Genomic DNA, 17733 nt, shown 5'->3' on the forward strand with positions numbered 1-17733 from the left:
TCCATTGAATTCTCTTTGTATCGCCGTTGGATCTGGATCTAACTCTGAAATTCCCTTTCCTTTTATATGGTTGGCTATATCATATCATATCAATCATATCCATATATGGATTCATACTTTTGGTCATTCATTCCCAAAGATTGAGTCTATATAATGTCAGAATTGGATAGGTATTTAATTTCAGTTAGCTCCGTATGGATTTCCATGCATTCTGTGAAGTGGTCTAACTCACGGTGATATTCACCAGAAAGACGCCCTATAAAGGGCGAGGTCGCATGCACGCATCTGCCTGGGTGTAATACTTGAAGTAGAGTGGTCTTTTGGGACAATTCAATTCAATTCAATTCAATTCAAATGAGCTTTATTGGCATGAGAAAACATACGTTTACATTTACATACAAAGCAAGGCAAGCAACGCAAGTTTCACAATAAAGTAAAAACAGTTGAAAATGGGGAAAGTATAAGTTGGAGGGGGTACAGTATTTTGTGTAGACATGCAGAGCTATGTCTAAGCTTCTAGGAAAATATTTTAATGGAGATTGTGGCCCCTAGATGTGTCATAGAGACTAATGTTTTGTGGAGGAGCGTTTTACCCATTGCTGGCTGTGTGTCTGAATGATAGAAGAAAAAAAGTCATTACAATTTTGACATATTGCTTATAGCTACTATTGTTATACCGCCAACAGCAGGTGGCGCTGTGACAACCTTGCCTCCCACCAGCCATCCTTTGGTAGCAAACCAATGACGTCACGCTGCTGACTGAGGTCAAAGTTGAACGCTTTCGATCCAACATGGCGGCGACCAAACGAGTGCTTTATGTTGGTGAGGATCATTTAAAAACATAATTTTTTACCCACCACACATTTAAAGCGTTTCTTTACCCAAGACGCGTGTAATACATGTTGTTTCAGTTGTGTTACATTACTTGAGTTATTCAGAAATGTTTATGTCACGCTTTGTCTTTGAGACTCATGTAGGCTTTGTTGTTTTTCATTCTCCCGTTGGGTTGGCTCCTCCGAATTATATCGGATCTATAAGCTCAGCTCTACTCACAAAGCGACGCGTTGTCTGGACACGACGAAATAGCCTATTTAATCGGGCGACGCTACAGACAGACTAGCCGCAATTTGCAACTCTTTTTTTAAATAATGGGATGAATCTAGAGTTGCAATACCCTCCATTGACTCCCCACTCATCCATTTGCGTTTGCGATCTGCTTGTCTTAAACGACGTTAAACTCACCAACATTGCACCTGTAGTCCAAGCTTGAATTATACTCTTTCAATCTGCCGAGCTTGTTTTTCATAAAAAATCCCCCGTGGACATGTTATGTGCTACTTTCTGTCAGGAAGAAGAAGAAATGTTGGAGTTTGGAAGCGCTCGTTTTTATTAAGGGTTTTTTGTTGTTGTTGATTGATTGAAATATTTATTAACAGTTTGCAGAATTACAGTACATTTCAAGCACAAACTCAATACAAAGACTGTTAACTGTGAGTGGACGACCCAATTAATTAAGCATTACACTTGACTTGTTTATAAGCCACTAGTCCTTACCCGTTCTGATATATTTCAACTTGTATAATATATTTGTGTGTGTGTGTGTGTGGTTTTTTATGAATAAAAACAGCAGTATAACATTAAAGTATTCTTCCAAATGCATGGTAGGGAAACGTTTTCATGGCAAGAGCAAGGACCGCAGCATTTACACTTATTAGCCCACAGAGCCCCATTTGAAAAGTATCAAGGACCCCCAGTTTGACATGCAGCTATATATGGACAGTCGCACAGATCCAATTTGCAGGTGGATTTGCGTCCAAAACGGTCTCAATTGTGAGCTTTGGCTTGAGAGAACTCATGGCTTTTGCAACCTGTGATGTTGTGAGCTTGTAGATTAGCTGTTTTCACCAGAGCGTGCGCTGTAGCCACTTCACGCTGTGTGTGTGTGGCTTATGCTTATTAAGACAGTTGTATCTCGTGTTGTGTTTATAGCTAACTGAAAAGTGAAAACGGCCACGCGATGACGCACGCGAACACATACGAACGTGCGCACTCACAGCTTAAGTAGTTTACACACACACACACACATGCTCACAGCGAAAGTAGTCTGCACACACACACACACACACACAACCTCCGTGTTGGCTGAGGGCGGTGTGAAAAAGGGTATAGGTGCGTGGAAGAATGCGCTAGGGTCCTTGAGGCTGTTCTTCGTGGCATGTTGTTTGTTGTATGTAGTAATTGTGTCGATGCGTAAGGGGGTTGGAAATATCCCGATCGCTCGCCCGCTGTCTATTGCGAGCAAAATTGACAGCGGGCGAAACAACTGAAGTTAGGCGGAAAACTCGAGCAAAATTGACAGCAGGCGAAACAACTCAAGTTACGCGGAAAACTGTGTCCCAGTATTAATCAGTGACCGTCCCAAAATGCAATTCACTGGTGACACGTGATTTCTGGGGAGAGGAGTTTTGCCGCCCTGTGGCTGCGGGGGGTACTGCATGCGTTTTTAATTCACTAATAAATTAATTAATAATCATTAATGTGTCAAATCGAAAAAAGGGCTCCGTTACGCCCTCCATATTCATATGGTCAATGCCTGTGTGAAAAGTGGGAGCGATTGGTGCAGGCAATGAGGAGATAATGAGGAGATAATGCGGTCGGACACTCACTCACACACACACTCAGACATTCGCTCTATTATAGTATAGATACAGAAAAGAATAATTAATTTTAATGTTGCATAGTGCTACTTTAACCAGCCGCTGTTCCCCCCCCCCCCCCCCCCCCCTTTTTAAAACTTGTTCTTTTGACAGTTTTGATACATTTATGTAACATATTTGTTGTGTTTGTGACAGGTGGCCTGGCCGAGGAGGTGGATGAGAAGGTGATGCATGCAGCATTCATTCCATTTGGTGACATCACAGACATTCAGATACCATTAGACTATGAAACGGGTAAGGCATCAATTAGTTATGTTGTATAATAATAAGTGTGATAATAGTGCCACTATTATTAGCCCATTCTGACCTGAGATCAGATTCATACGAGGTTTCCACTGGACACACACACTGGTCTGATGAACCCATTCTGACCTGAGATCAGATTCTAAAAATGTCAGTCGTTCTTCGATAAATAAATAAATAGCAGACCTACAAGCTCGTAGCGCGCCACTCGGTGGTGCGCTATGAGCTTGTAGATCTGCTATTTTTCAATAGCTAAAGCACGACATGATGCTAACACCAAAATGGGTTCCCGTTCAGAATGGGTTAGTGTATGTAACACCAACACCTAATAATAACAATAATAAGTATGATTCCTCAAATGAAACCTTTTTTTTCCAGCACTTTAATAGATACAGATTTTATAGATTTATAGAAAGACGAATAACAACCACGTCCAAGTTAGCAGCTCTATTTTGTGTCATTCATTACTAGGGATGCACCGAAAGGGAAATTCTTGGCCGAAGCCGAATACCAAATATAGGAAACAGTTGGCCGAAAACCAAATATGATTATTATATATTTCTTTACCTACAATTGCTGTCATGGCCGTACCTTAAAGCTACCTGATTTATGGCAAAAGAAATGGTTATGGCAAAACTTAACTTAAATAAAAATCACTATAATGGGTCCATAAAACGTTTATTCGGCTCTTTTGAATGCATTAATTGCATACACTATTCGCCGGTGATATATTTTCTGCCTATTTGGGCCGAAACCGAATAGTCAGAAAATGCATTTTTAGCCTTGTTCTGCCAAATATTTTCTGCGGACGAATATTCGGTGCATCACTACAGGAAAAACCTTAACCCATTCTGACTTGAGATCAGATTCATACGAGGTTTCCACTGGACAAACACTGGTCTGATTAACCCATTCTGACCTGAGATCAAATTCTAAAAATGTCAGTCGCTCTTCGATTTTTCAAAAATAGCAGACCTACAAGCTCGTAGCGCGCCACTCGGTGGCGCGCTATGAGCTTGTAGATCTGCTATTTTTCAATAGCTAAAGCATAACATGATGCTAACACCAAAATGGGTTCCCGTTCAGAATGGGTTAAACTGGTTAAAGCAAAGAGTTAAGTAAAACTACAAGAAACGGCTACAAATAGAATGTTAAGATTTGTTTAAAAAAAATATATATATATATAACGATGGCTTCCATTATCGCATTGCAACTTTTCAGGAATAGAAAGCCTGCAGCCTTCTATTGGCTTAGATTCCCCATCGATGATGTCACTGGTGGACGTCTGTGTTACTGTTGACAGCCACCATCTTTGGTGATCTGATAATGACCATAACCGATGCTTCTTCACATGGAACAGATGCATGTGGATTGATTACTTCCTCTATGTGTGTTTCGTATGGTAACGGGATAGGTGGGCAGTGCACCAGTGTTCTTTTTGGCAGCACATTTTGATTTTAGTTTTAGTCTGTCTTTTTTAGTCACCTGGAAGGTTTTAGTGATGGGGCCGATTCATACTCCTATTTTAGAGCCGAATAAAAGTCGGTTCGGCGCTGTAGAGCCTACAATTTGACGTCATTTGAGGTTCGGGGGGGGGGGGGCGGGTACCGTCCTAAAGTCGGATCTTCGGTGCTACTGAAAATTCCTGACGAGCCGAAATCATTTCGGCACTACAGCGCCGAAACCGCGCTAAAATAGGAGTATGAATCGGCCCTTAGTCTAGTTTTAGTCGACTACATCTGTAGTTGATTTAGTCGACTACAATGTGTTTTGTGTTTTCGTAAAGACTGATTTTTGCACCTGCTGAAAATAGCCGATCTTCAAGATCAGTGCGATGCATTGTGGGCTTGTACTAGTAGATCTGCCATTTTCAGCATGTAACCAAGTGTAAAATGACTTACATACTTGTCCACTAGTCCCTTCCTAACATTTTAGTCTAGTTTTTCTTTGTTGACACAAATTGTCAGTATATTTAGTCTTAGTTTTAGTCATCGTAGCTTAGATTTAATTTAGTTTCCATTTAGTTTTCGTCAGTGAAATAAGTTATATAGTCGACGAACATTTTTCGTCTTAGTTTTGGTCGACAAAATCAACGACTGCTCCGCAGGCCAAAGAGTACGCCGACGTGGTCACTGATCGCATGACCCCAAGGTTTAAACCTCAGTTCTAGGGGGACAGTTATATTATTTCCACACAACTCTTAAGTTATATTAATGATATAGCTCCATGTTGAAAATGAGCATTTTTCAACACATTACATGTTACATTTGTTTTAGGTTTTCTTTTAGTGCCGACCTATCCCGTATCCGTTTTATATGCATGACTTTTTGTTGTAGATTGTTGACTTCGTCATTGGTTGTTTTTCAGAGAAGCACAGAGGATTTGCCTTTATTGAATTTGAGCTGGCAGAGGTAAGTTACTGCTACTGTGTGCACTCCAGTGACTTGTTGTACTGTAGATTGCCACCTTGTGGACGTTGCAGGTCCATAGCTTTGTCACAGAGTACGAGTGCATTTGTGATTAACATCTCTTTCTGGATGTTGTCTTCCATAGGATGCAGCGGCCGCCATTGACAACATGGTGAGTTGAGGTCACCTGACTCACTTAACCCATCCTGACCTGAGATCAGATTCATAACGAGGTTTCCACTAGGACACACACTGGCCTGATTTAACCCATTCTGACCTGAGATCAGATTCTAAAAAAATGTCAGTCGTTCTTCGATTTTTCAAAAATAGCAGACCTACAAGCTCGTATCGCGCCACTCGGTGGCGCGATATGAGCTTGTAGATCTGCTATTTTTAAATAGCTAAAGCATGACGTGATGCCGACACCAAAATGGGTGCCCGGTCAGAATGGGTTAAGCGACGACAAGTCCACAGTGTCCACACATACAGACAGTACGTGTCAAACTTCTAGTACAGTGAAGAAATGACACTGGGCCCTCTGCTGTTTTCTCCCCAGAACGAGTCTGAGCTGTTTGGACGAACGATCCGGGTAAACATCGCCAAACCGATGAGAATCAAGGAGGGCTCTTCCCGACCAGGTGATTATTAACAGATTCTGTACATAGGACGTCTGAGAACGTCATAAGGACCCCGAAATATTAGTACTATTGACGTGTGAGGACGTCCTAGCGACGTCCCAGCGACGCGGGGCGAGATAAGAATATTCAGAATTTTTCCTATTATTTTTTTTGGCTTTTCGCTTGCCGTATGCTAACGCTCAGTGCAACTATTAGCTTGTCATTGACTCCCATGTTAGCGCGGCGGAAAGAATGACTCGTATCTCCTAATCCAAGGCGCTCTCCGCGGTGATGAATGGATCGATATGCTGGCGCTTCATTTCTGCTCCTCATCCGTCTCTCCCGCAAAATATGAACGTTTTTTGGAGCGTAAAACAATATATTAAGATGATCGGGGATGTGAGGTCCCTTTGTAAAGTCAACTTTTTTAGGCAAGTGTTTCCTGTTTCATGGCTTTCAAAGTAAAAGCGATCAGACAACTCTGGCACTCTATAGCCTTTATTTTGAAGGCACTTCCTGTACTAAATGTGTTAATGTATAGAAGACGTGTCACACAGTGCTGTTTGACTTGACTGGACTGGACTGGATGTACCAGATCTAAGCTCTGTGACCGTCCTTCATCGTGGCTCCCTCTGTCTTCGTCCCTCAGTGTGGTCCGATGACGACTGGTTGAAGAAGTTCTCAGGGAAAACCGCCGAGGAGGGTGAGACGGAGGAGTCTGCCGCGGACGCCGCCGGTACCACAACGCAAGATGTGAGAATGCAGTCTTTTCAATTCGCCCTTTGTCAGTACCGTCCGTAGTGCTGCCAGAATTGGCCAAAAATGATATTCCAATATTCCTTTTAGGACACCACATGTATTCGAACAATTCTTCGAATGATTTAGAATGTCGAATGTATATGATTTTAATATGAATAATGATATGAATATTGCAGCCTGATATGCTGTAATACTATCTCTTTCTTTATCTGTATGGTCCGGTCCTGTATGGGCTGTGGTTGGTGCTGAGAAATGCACTCTCTTGTGTCTCGCGAGATCAAATGAATGATTTCATAATTATAGCCTAGTTTTTGTCTAATGTTTTAGTTCACGTGGCACAGAGTCTCGGAAGAACTCACACACAGCAATTGTATTGTTATTTTTTTAATTTGAATCTTAATTTAAAATATTCGATTATTCTTTTATTTTGTACATTCGAATATTCATTCAAATATGGAATATTCGTTGGCAACACTATTTGTCAGCCTTCTGATTGGTCCCTGACTGACTAACCAGCAGGCTCTTTCTGCCTTGTTCATGTTGAATTTGCTAAAACATCATAGTTGGGGGGAAAAAACTAAAAACAAACATGACATGCCGAGTCTCCATGTGATGTTCCTTTTTACTGACACCAAGTTTAACCCATTTTAACCCATTCTGACCGGGCACCCATTTTGGTGTCGGCATCATGTTATGCTTTAGCTATTGAAAAAGCAGATCTACAAGCTCATATCGCGCCACCGAGTGGCGCGATACGAGCTTGTAGGTCTGCTATTTTTTTTGAAAAATCGAAGAACGACTGACATTTTTAGAATCTGATCTCAGGTCAGAATGGGTTAATCAGACCAGTGTGTGTCCAGTGGAAACCTCGTATGAATCTGATCTCAGGTCAGAATGGTTTAACCCATTTTGGGGGCGGGAACCCCTTTTGGTGTTTCAAGCATTATGTTATACTTTATATTGAAAAATAGCAGATCTTACACTCGGTGCCGTGCTACGAGCTTGTACGTGAAAAAGGTCGAGCACCACTGACATAGGTTTTTCAGAAAAATGTTAGGATTTAGAAGCCTCAGTCCAAAATGGGTTAAAATAAGAATTGAAGGCCCAGGCGGTGGCGTAACGGTCTGGGCACCACCCGACTGGTAATCCAGTCGCAGTGTGCCGCGGGTTCGACTCCCGAGCCCGACACGGCCTTTACTGCATGTCTTCCCCCCCCACATCTCTCTCCCGTTTCCTGTCAGCCTACTGTCTGTCCCTTCAAAAAAAAACAATAAAAGGCGTAAGCCGCAAAAAAAATATCTTAAAAAAAAGAAAAAATAATTGAATTGAATGCACAGAATATCAATATTATGAAGCAACTGAAAAACATGTTATTTCAATGGTAGTGGATGGAGAGAGGATTTTTGTCCAACCATGAAACTGCAACCAATGGGTGTGAAGAGGGGCACATCCACGGGCGGGACTAGACAAAGGGTGAATTGTGTGTCTTTTTTTATTTAATTTATTTGACAGGGACGGTACAAAAAAAACAATCTTATCGAGTTATAAAAACAATAAACCGTTTATAGCCATGGCTAATTTGCAACCCCAGTCCATGGTTAGACCTTTATATACAAAATATTATCTACCTAGGCTATGCTAACAATAATCGTTATAATTACAGAGAATACATGCAATCTGATCTAATAATATACTACCGGTATGCTAATTATAGTTTACATACAAAATGACAGTACACATTACATTAACCTACAAAACGGAGCAAACATAATCACTCCGATAACCAGTCCGAGGCTATACATGTGAGCACTGTTGATTTGATTTCTACCATAGTTTGAGTCATTTGTAGAGCACGTTACCATCCGTCTCTAGCTTTAGTGCCGTAGGTAAAGGCGTTCCAAAAGTTTGGCCCCTTTACTTAGAAGGCTGAATGAGTTGTTGCACCTGGGAACAATACAGTTAGTTACCACTTGTGGAGGCTTGTGTAGTTGCTCTACCAGAGCTCGTCTTGTGGATTATGGTCTGTCTTGTGGGCCAAGACAGTATGTTGTGATTGTCTGTTTGAGATGGTGTCATGGTGATATTATTGTCTTATTATTCTTGTTGCCAGGGTGAGCCCCCAGCCAAGAAGGGCAGAGTCAACCCTCAGGTCTACATGGACATCAAGATTGGGAACAAGCCGGCAGGAAGACTACGATTCCTACTGCGAGCTGACATCGTTCCCATGACTGCAGGTCTCTCTCTCTCTCTCTCTCTCTTTCTATTTAATACAGCTTTCCGTTAAGACTCTGCCAGAAGGTAGATTTGAATGAATTGTTTGTGTAATAACAGGCTGAAACAAGCCCGATAAAGGCACATGTTTGATGAAAAGACGTCGTCTTTTCTTCTAGAGAACTTCCGCTGCCTGTGTACACATGAGAAAGGCTTTGGGTTCAAAGGCAGCTGCTTCCACCGCATCATCCCTCAGTTCATGTGTCAGGGAGGCGACTTCACCAACCACAACGGAACCGGCGGAAAGTCCATCTATGGTCGCAAGTTTGACGACGAGAACTTTGTCCTCAAACACACGGCTCCAGGTGAGACCCGAGTTGCTTAACCCATTCTGGGCCTATTGGTATCTTACCCCCTCAGGCCGGGCACCCATATTTGGGTTCTGTACAGTATGTACAGTATTCAAAAATGTAATTTTTTTGATGCTGCTATATAAATATTTGAAGTTTTTCAGAAACCTTAGGTCAGGATTTAGAGGCGTTTTTAGAATCGGCCTTAGGCCTAAATGGGTTAAGTGCACACTGATATTGCAATTGCTGGTATTAATCAGGTTGTGGCATATATTTGATTGTTACAACGTTGAGCAAGACATTGTTATTTATGCATTTTAACCCATTCTGACCGGGCACCCATTTTGGTGTCAGCGTCATGTTATGCTTTAGCCATTTAAAAATAGCAGATCTACAAGCTCATATCGAGCTCATATACGAGCTTGTAGGTCTGCTATTTTTGAAAAATCAAAAAGAGCGACTGACATTTTTAGAATCTGATCTCAGGTCAGAATGGGTCAATCAGACCAGTGTGTGTCCAGTGGAAACCTCGTATGAATCTGATCTCAGGTCAGAATGGGTTAAATTGAGTTTAACCTGAGGACCAGATTCTACAGAATGTCTTCCAAATCCTGAAAAACGTAACAGTGGTGCTCAAACGTTTTCATGTCAAGGAACCACAGATACTCTCTGTATTTACAAGCTCGTAAGCTGTGTGCCGCGCCACAAGCCTGTAGATCTGCTATTCTTCAACAGATTGTTTAACCCATTCTGACCTGAGATCAGATTCATACGAGGTTTTCCGCCGGACACACACTGGTCTGATGAACCTATTCTGACCTGAGATCAGATTCTAAAAATGTCAGTCACTCTTCGATTTTTCAAAAATAGCAGACCTACAAGCTCGTATCGCGCCACTCGGTGGCGCGATATGAGCTTGTAGATCTGCTATTTTTCAATAGCTAAAGCATAACATGATGCCAACACCAAAATGGGTGCCCGGTCAGAATGGGTTAAAATAAAGCAATGGTTGAAGTGGTTTAAAGCTATAAGGTAACACAGATGCGTCCTCGGGTCTAAATGGGCTAAATTAGGGTAAGATCGGCGTATTTGTTGCCGTGTGTATTAACTAGGCTTCTCTTTTGGTCATAATAGGACAACTCTCCAGTGCCAATTCTGGTCCAAACAGCAACGGCTCTCAGTTCTTCATCACGACGGACAAGACGGACTGGCTCGATGGCAAGCATGTGGTGTTTGGAGACCTGATAGAGGGCATGGAGGTGGTCCGTGCAATGGAGGTAGGTTCTGGTGTATGTTGTTATTGTATACAGTATCGTTTTCAACAATCGTCACACATTAGCCCTTTGCTAAATCCCACCCGAAAAAGCGATTGTTTCCAATCATAGCTGTCAATGTTATTTTGCATGGCCGTGTTGTTGAACATATACATGGCTTAATGTCGAGAAAGTGACCCACCCAGGTGATGGCAATAATACTAATGACCGTAGTCTACCGTGCAACATGAAAACTCCTGTCGGGTGGTCGTTAAAAGTTCTCCCTCTGTCATTTCCTCATATTTCTAGTTTACTCAAATAGTGTCATGCAAGTTTGTCCACTGCATAGCCTACTGCAGGCCTCGTAAGACATTGTGATGCTCTCGCTACTGAAATGATCTATTATGGAGAAATCCCATTATTTAACATGCATCTCAATGGGGGAGAGGGAGAGCTCTCCTCACTGCTAACGTGCCTATTGGACAAGGACGGGTTGGGAAGGGACTTGCTTGCAGTTTCTTCCCCCAGACCATCAGAAAGAACCCTGAATGCTCGCCATATACAAAAAAGAAATCTTGAGTGTTGTCTCTACTTTTTAAACGTCTTTGCCTCTTTTTTTTTAATGTGTCTATTGTTTTTAAATGCGACAAGCACCATAAGTTTTGGACAACAGTATTGTTCCCCTGTATTCCTAGTGTGTATTGTGACAATAAAAAAACTGATTCTGATGCATGATTAGTAATTGAAACATTTCTACCATGTGCATTAAATTTAGAGACTGTCCAAGCAATGGAGGTCGGTCACAAAGCTATAGTCTTGTAATCCTCGGCATGACCCTGTCTTGTCTGTACAGGCTGAAGGAGCAAAAGATGGCAAGCCCAAGCAGAAGGTGATCATCTCTGACTGCGGAGAATATGTATGAAGTGTGTGTGTGTGTGTGTGTGTGTGTGTGTGTGTGTGTGTGACTGTGTGTGTGTGTGTGTGTGTGACTGTGTATGTGTGAGATATGACAGAAGTGGAGTTTTTTGTCTCTACTCTATTTTCGAACTTGTGTTATCTGTCATGTAAATATTTCAATAAACCTTTTTTTTTTATTATTAAGAATTAGAACCAAATTGTATCTTTGTCATGGCTGGTGTGCAGTTTTATTTGTTTTTTTTGTGCAACTATGTCAAATCTTGCCAACAATTTTTATATGGTTTATAATATATGGTCCACTGATTCCCCACACGTTGGCACGAAGAGCTTCAGTCTAAAAGAAAACCATCAGTGATATAATTGTACAACGCTGTTGACCTGAGATCAGATTCACACGAGGTTTCCACTGGACACACACTGGTCTGATTAACCCATTCTGACCTGAGATCAGATTCTAAAAATGTCTTTTTTAGATTTTTCAAAAATAGCAGACCTACAAGCTCGTATCGCGCCACTTGGTGGCGCGATATGAGCTTGTAGATCTGCTATTTTTCAATAGCTAAAGCATAACATGATGCCAACACCAAAATGGGTGCCTGGTCAGAATGGGTTAAAGGCAATATGTGTTCCCTTTCATTCTCATATGACATTCCAAATAGGTCAGTGAGGTCACATCCAACGGTAAAGTCTTGTAATCCTCCTCAGCATGTCTTGTTTACATTCTTGTTTACATGCATGTCAATTTAAAATTGCATATTTTATCCTCATCGATTTCACAATTTCATGTGCTTTATTTTATTAATATTCTTGACTAGAGTAAAGACCCAGCGTAGAGTTTCTGTTGACTGTCATGGAGATTTTCTTTTCTTTCTAGCATAGATGTATCTATTTACAGAGAAACTAGTTTGTCCACTCTACACAGTAAAATCCTTAGTGGAATGGAACCCTTCTGTCAATTTGTTCACTGTCATATCAAGCCGTTGACTCATTTAATTTAGACCTAAAGACTATTCTATAAATGTCTTCTAAATCCATGTTTCTACAGTCAGTCGACCCCAAAACATATGATATAGCACTGTCGAAGGTCTTAGGACCAAAACGTTTGCTTTTTAATTGCACTTTAAGCACAGAGCACTTTATGAGCATGATAAAATAAAAGGAAAATATGTTTTCTTAAGTCTCGGTCTAATCGTCTAAGGAGTTTTACGTATTTTTTTTATACGGTGAGCGAGACTTTTTCTGTCAGTTTCCCTTATGTCAAGGACCCCCAAAATGATATGTAATAGGCCGCCGTCCCCCATCTGAAAATATGTTGTTCCAGGGACCCCCCCCCCCAGCCAGAAGCAAAGATGTTAGTTAAAAAAGATTTTGACACATTTTCAAGATTTTTCAAAAATGGCAGATCTACAAGCTCGTAGCGTGGCACTCATGAACTTGTAGATCTGCTATTTTTCAATAGCTAAAGTACTACACTAGTAGTAGTACACTAGTAGGCCATTGGCCTACTAGTGTGCAACAAGCAAGTATGCACTCGACAGAGTGCAGTTCTAGTTACTTGCGCAAGCAGAGCGCGCTTACTTGCGCAAGCAGAGCGCGCAAGTAATGTTTTCGCCCGGTCTCCTTCGTCGTGACAGCTGTTCCGCCATTCGATGCTTACGCAGAAAAACATCAAATCTGTGCCTGTGTTGCTGGACCAAATGACCACAAATGACCATATCTCTTACGTCATCATTTAGAGCTAGAGTCATACGTATACTATATACACAAGTAAGACGCGCAAACGCGGGAAGCAAACGCAGCTCGTGTGTGTGTGGTTGTGTGTGTGTGTGTGTGTGTGTTTGTGTGTGCTACAGCTGCGCCCTGTGTGTGTGTGTGTGTGTGTGTGCTACAGCTGCGCCCTCTGGTGGCGGGCGGGTGGTGTCACAGCGGGACAGACACACAGACATGAGCAGCAGGGTCTCATAGTAAGTGGCTCACTGCGTTCGCAATAATCAGTAAAAAATTAAATAGCAAATTGTGCCTGATCTGGGGCTCCCTTCACTTTTGTTCAGGGATCCCCCACAGTTCGTGTCCTTGAGCAAGACTAACCCCTATTGCTCCTGATGTGCAGGTTGGTGCCTTGCATGGTTTCTGCCACCCACCATCGGTGGATGAATGTGAGTGTGAATGGGTGAATGTAATGTACAATCTATGTAAAGCGCCTTGGATAAAGGTGCTATATAAATGCACCATTTACCGTTTCAGTTGAGTAAAAGAAAATGATACGCATGCAAGTGTTGCGTGTTACCTTCATGTGATTAGTTAAATAAATATTACATTGTATCGAAAATCCTCAAAAAAGTTGATAATCGGGTAATAAGTAATTGATAAACTTTACTCCTTTACCTGCTTTTTTACTAACACTAACATTACAAAGATGCCCAGAACATCGAGATGAACCTGTGTAGTTTATGGCTGCTCCAACAGTAGTGGCAACATAACAAATAAAATAAAACGGAATGTCTATATCCACCGCGATGGCTGAGACCAGAGCCATTGAGCAATGGTTGAGACAAAGCAGTGAAAGATACATAACGCCAGTCTTACCCAATACCAAATATTTCTGTTTTATTAACACACGGCTGCTGTACTTTATACCTCATACTTTAAATGCTTAGTATGAGGTATAAAATACAGCAGCCTTGTGTTCATAAAACAGAAAGATTGGGTATTGGGTAAGACTGAAATTATGTATCTTGCAGGATTCTTCACTGCTTTGTCTCAACCATTACTCAATGGCTCTGGTCTCAGCCATCGCGGTGGATATTAGACATTCCGTTTTATTTTATTTGTTATGTTGCCACTATATTGGAGCAGCCATAAACTACACAGGTTCATCTCGATGTTCTGGGCATCTTTGTAATGTTAGTGTTAGTAAAAAAGCAGGTAAAGGAGTAAAGTTTGAGGCAAACTAACATCAGTCACTCTGCCGTTCACTGTAGTGGAAGATGTGCGCCTGGTGAGGGTTTTACCCCCGCAGCTACGTCGAGTCCGCCTACAGGAAATACGTAGGCTGCGACCATGAAACCGGTACGGAATCGGTCTATAGGCACGCACGCTGACCGCACTAATTGAACATGGTGGACCCTGTTGCAAACAAGTGTAAATTAATGCTTAATTGGGTCGTCCACTCACAGTTAACAGTCTTTGTATTGAGCTTGTGCTTGAAATGTACTGTAATTCTGCAAACTGTTAATACATATTTCAATCAATCAATCAAAGCCAATGCAGACTAATAGGCGATAGTGCGCTCCCGGTGTGCAACTGTGGATTTCCCAAACGAATCCCGTTTGAGAAAACATGACACATGTGGCGAGGACTTTATATTTCGGAATAAATCGGAATGTTTATATAGACGTTTGGACTGTAAATGTAGCGATTGCGTAAAACAGGCTGCAGTTGCGTCTGTTTCAGGCCTAGGAGAGAGAGTACTAGACCTGCAGGGAGGTTGCCACAATGCCACACCTGCTGGACAGGTCCGTACGAAGAACTAAACATGAATGGCTGGATGGATTTGCATCAACTCCACCCACCCACTGTCTGCGCCTCCTCCGTTCGTTCGTTGTTGACTGAGAAACTCCTGAGATTCTCCACGGATCGGATTCGGTCTGCTGCCCGTTCCTCCGCTTCCTTCCACACACATCGGAACGAAAGAGCGTCTTTTGTAAGTATAATAGAGGAAATCCACATCGGCTGTTATGTATTATATAACGTTTTGTTGTTATTTGCAACATTTCGGCAACGTTGGTTTATGGATACGCGCTATTACGCATGGAATATAGCCTATTGTAAAAGCCAGTAAGCCCATGATGCGAACCAATGGTCCGTCGGACCAAAGTATGCCTCCCAGCATTTGCTAGTGGCTGAAAAAGCTGTTTGATTGTACGTTCGTACAAAGTAAGTTCGTAGGTCTAATATATGTATGTTTGTTTGTTTGTATCTTATCACGTGTGAATCTTGTGTGAATGAAAGTGAGTCAACCACTGTTTTCTTTACTCAAAAAATGTTTAAATGATTAAAAGCCCGCTGGCCAAGTGGTTGTGGTCCAGGCGCCATGCTCTGGCCAGACAGCGCGTCGCGTGTTCGAGTCCCGTTCATGCTCCGTCCGTCCTTTGCTGCATGTCTCTCCCCGTCTCTCTCTCTCCCACTTTCCTGTCTGTCAACTATCAATAAAGGCCAAATGACAAAAACAAATCTTTAAAAAAGCTAATTGCATGTTTAATAATTTTATACTAATTTCTTCGTTTTTTGAGGAGATATGTAACATAACTGCAATGCATGATGTATCCAGTCCTATCTAACATTACTTACCCATTTATTTCTTGTCTTAGCTTTATTAAACACCAGAGGTTTGACTGTCAGGTTAATACATGGTTACTGTATTTCATCTGTCTTCCAGAAGAGGGAAGGCAGTCTAGTCTGTGAGTCCAGCTCACCACCATGAACTGGGCATTCCTCCAGGGCCTCCTCAGTGGGGTGAACAAGTACTCCACGGCCTTCGGACGCGTGTGGCTCTCCATAGTGTTCCTCTTCAGGGTGATGGTGTTCGTGGTGGCCGCGGAGAAGGTCTGGGGCGACGAGCAGAAGGACTTCAAGTGCAACACGGCTCAGCCGGGCTGCCACAACGTCTGCTACGACCACTTTTTCCCCGTGTCCCACGTGCGGCTCTGGGCCCTGCAGCTCATCTTCGTCACCTGTCCCTCGTTCCTGGTGGTGATGCACGTGGCCTACCGGGAGGACCGCGAGCACAAGAACCGCCTCAAGCACGGCGAGAACTGCCGCCGCCTCTACAAGAACACGGGGAAGAAGCGCGGCGGCCTGTGGTGGACCTACGTTCTCACCCTGGTCTTCAAGATCGCAGTGGACGTCACCTTCGTCTACCTGCTGTACCGCATCTACGAGGGCTACGACTTCCCCTCGCTCATCAAGTGCGAGCAGAAGCCGTGTCCCAACCGGGTGGACTGCTTCATCGCCCGGCCCACCGAGAAGAGGATCTTCACCATCTTCATGACGGTCACCAGCCTGGTGTGCGTCCTGCTCTCCTGCGTCGAGATCGTCTACCTCGTCGGCAAGCGCCTCCGCGAGTGCTTCGCCGCCGTCCACCACTCGCGGCACGTCATGGCGACGGCCAGCGGGCAGACTGGAAGCCTCGTGGAGGCCAACACGCTCAGGCTGACGGGGAAAGGTACCCCCGAGACACCGGCCCCTTCGTACAGCGTGGCCATCGCTTAATACCACCCCCCGCGACGGTGGGGCAAAGACTTTACGAAACGTAATGAGGAGTGAAAGGGACGTCCGTGTTGATCAGCCTATGGAGATGACTGACATCGTCTTTCTCCAACCTCACGGGCACTTCTCTTTGAGACTTACTGTCTTTGAACAGTGTGTCTGTTCAAAGACTGAACTAATGATGCCATAATCACTATTGCTTTATAATAGTGTTTATTGCCACGTGGTTTAACCGAATGAACCCTACCGTCCCTATTCTGGGGCAACCATTTGGCAACAATAGCAGATCTACAAGCTCACGTTGCGTTGTGAGCTTGTAGATCAGCTTGTTTTTGCCCAATAGACATGGTAGATCAAGTATAGAGCCCCGTGGAACCTCGCTTATAGGGTTTAAGTTCTCAGTTCAGCCCATTAAAAAAAGTAAAGCAAGTGGATGTGATGCATTGAGTGTGAGAAGAATTGCCTTGGGGTATGATTACGGTCAAATCAAACAAGTTTTAAATGAAATATTTGTTCACCACTGCCACACCTCAAACTGTGTCACTGTGTTTTGTAATTAATCTTTAATCATCTTTAATCCGTTAAAACCAGGAAAGTCATTTCAGATTTTAGCGTTGGCTATTCAAAGAATAGCAGATGTACAAGATACACGTCACTTTGTGCCACGCCGTGAGATTGTTGCTATTTTGGAACATTTTGGAAAAATCTTGAAAGTTTGAATAACTTTGAAATAAGAAAAAGTTTCAGAGTTCTGATTTAGAAGGCGTTTGTAGAATTGGCCTCAGGTCTTAATGGGTTAAAGGTTAACATCATACATTGTCCATCCGATATCCAAAATTGAGCCATTATTAAAGGCCTATTCATAGTCCAGTTGTCAGTGAAGAGGTGACCACCAAAACGGTGGTTAGTCAAAACAGACAGTGTTGTGTGAGCGGTGACCACCGCAGCATGACGTCATGTTGTAGTTTCCGGTGGTCACCTCTTGTGAC

General features: G+C 42.8%; 2 protein-coding genes across 2 annotated transcripts; both read left to right on the forward strand.

Annotated features, from left to right (window-relative positions):
• The first annotated feature begins 782 nt into the window (after positions 1-782).
• On the forward strand, positions 783-11578 carry ppie (peptidylprolyl isomerase E (cyclophilin E)). Its single transcript, XM_083792466.1, has 10 exons — positions 783-822; positions 2853-2951; positions 5328-5371; positions 5514-5540; positions 5925-6006; positions 6635-6738; positions 8855-8978; positions 9135-9320; positions 10440-10582; positions 11412-11578. The coding sequence occupies exons 1-10, from the start codon at positions 792-794 to the stop codon at positions 11478-11480; spliced, it is 909 nt and encodes a 302-aa protein (XP_083648592.1). The 5' UTR covers positions 783-791; the 3' UTR covers positions 11481-11578.
• A 3467-nt stretch (positions 11579-15045) lies between these two features.
• On the forward strand, positions 15046-17091 carry LOC310877596 (gap junction beta-4 protein-like). Its single transcript, XM_083791528.1, has 2 exons — positions 15046-15179; positions 15915-17091. Exon 2 carries the CDS (start codon positions 15956-15958, stop codon positions 16745-16747), a length of 792 nt encoding a protein of 263 aa, XP_083647654.1. The 5' UTR covers positions 15046-15179; positions 15915-15955; the 3' UTR covers positions 16748-17091.
• Positions 17092-17733: the final 642 nt, after the last annotated feature.

Source organism: Protomyctophum parallelum, assembly GCF_964188405.1.
Source record: "Protomyctophum parallelum genome assembly, chromosome: 20".
Lineage (NCBI taxonomy): Eukaryota > Metazoa > Chordata > Actinopteri > Myctophiformes > Myctophidae > Protomyctophum > Protomyctophum parallelum.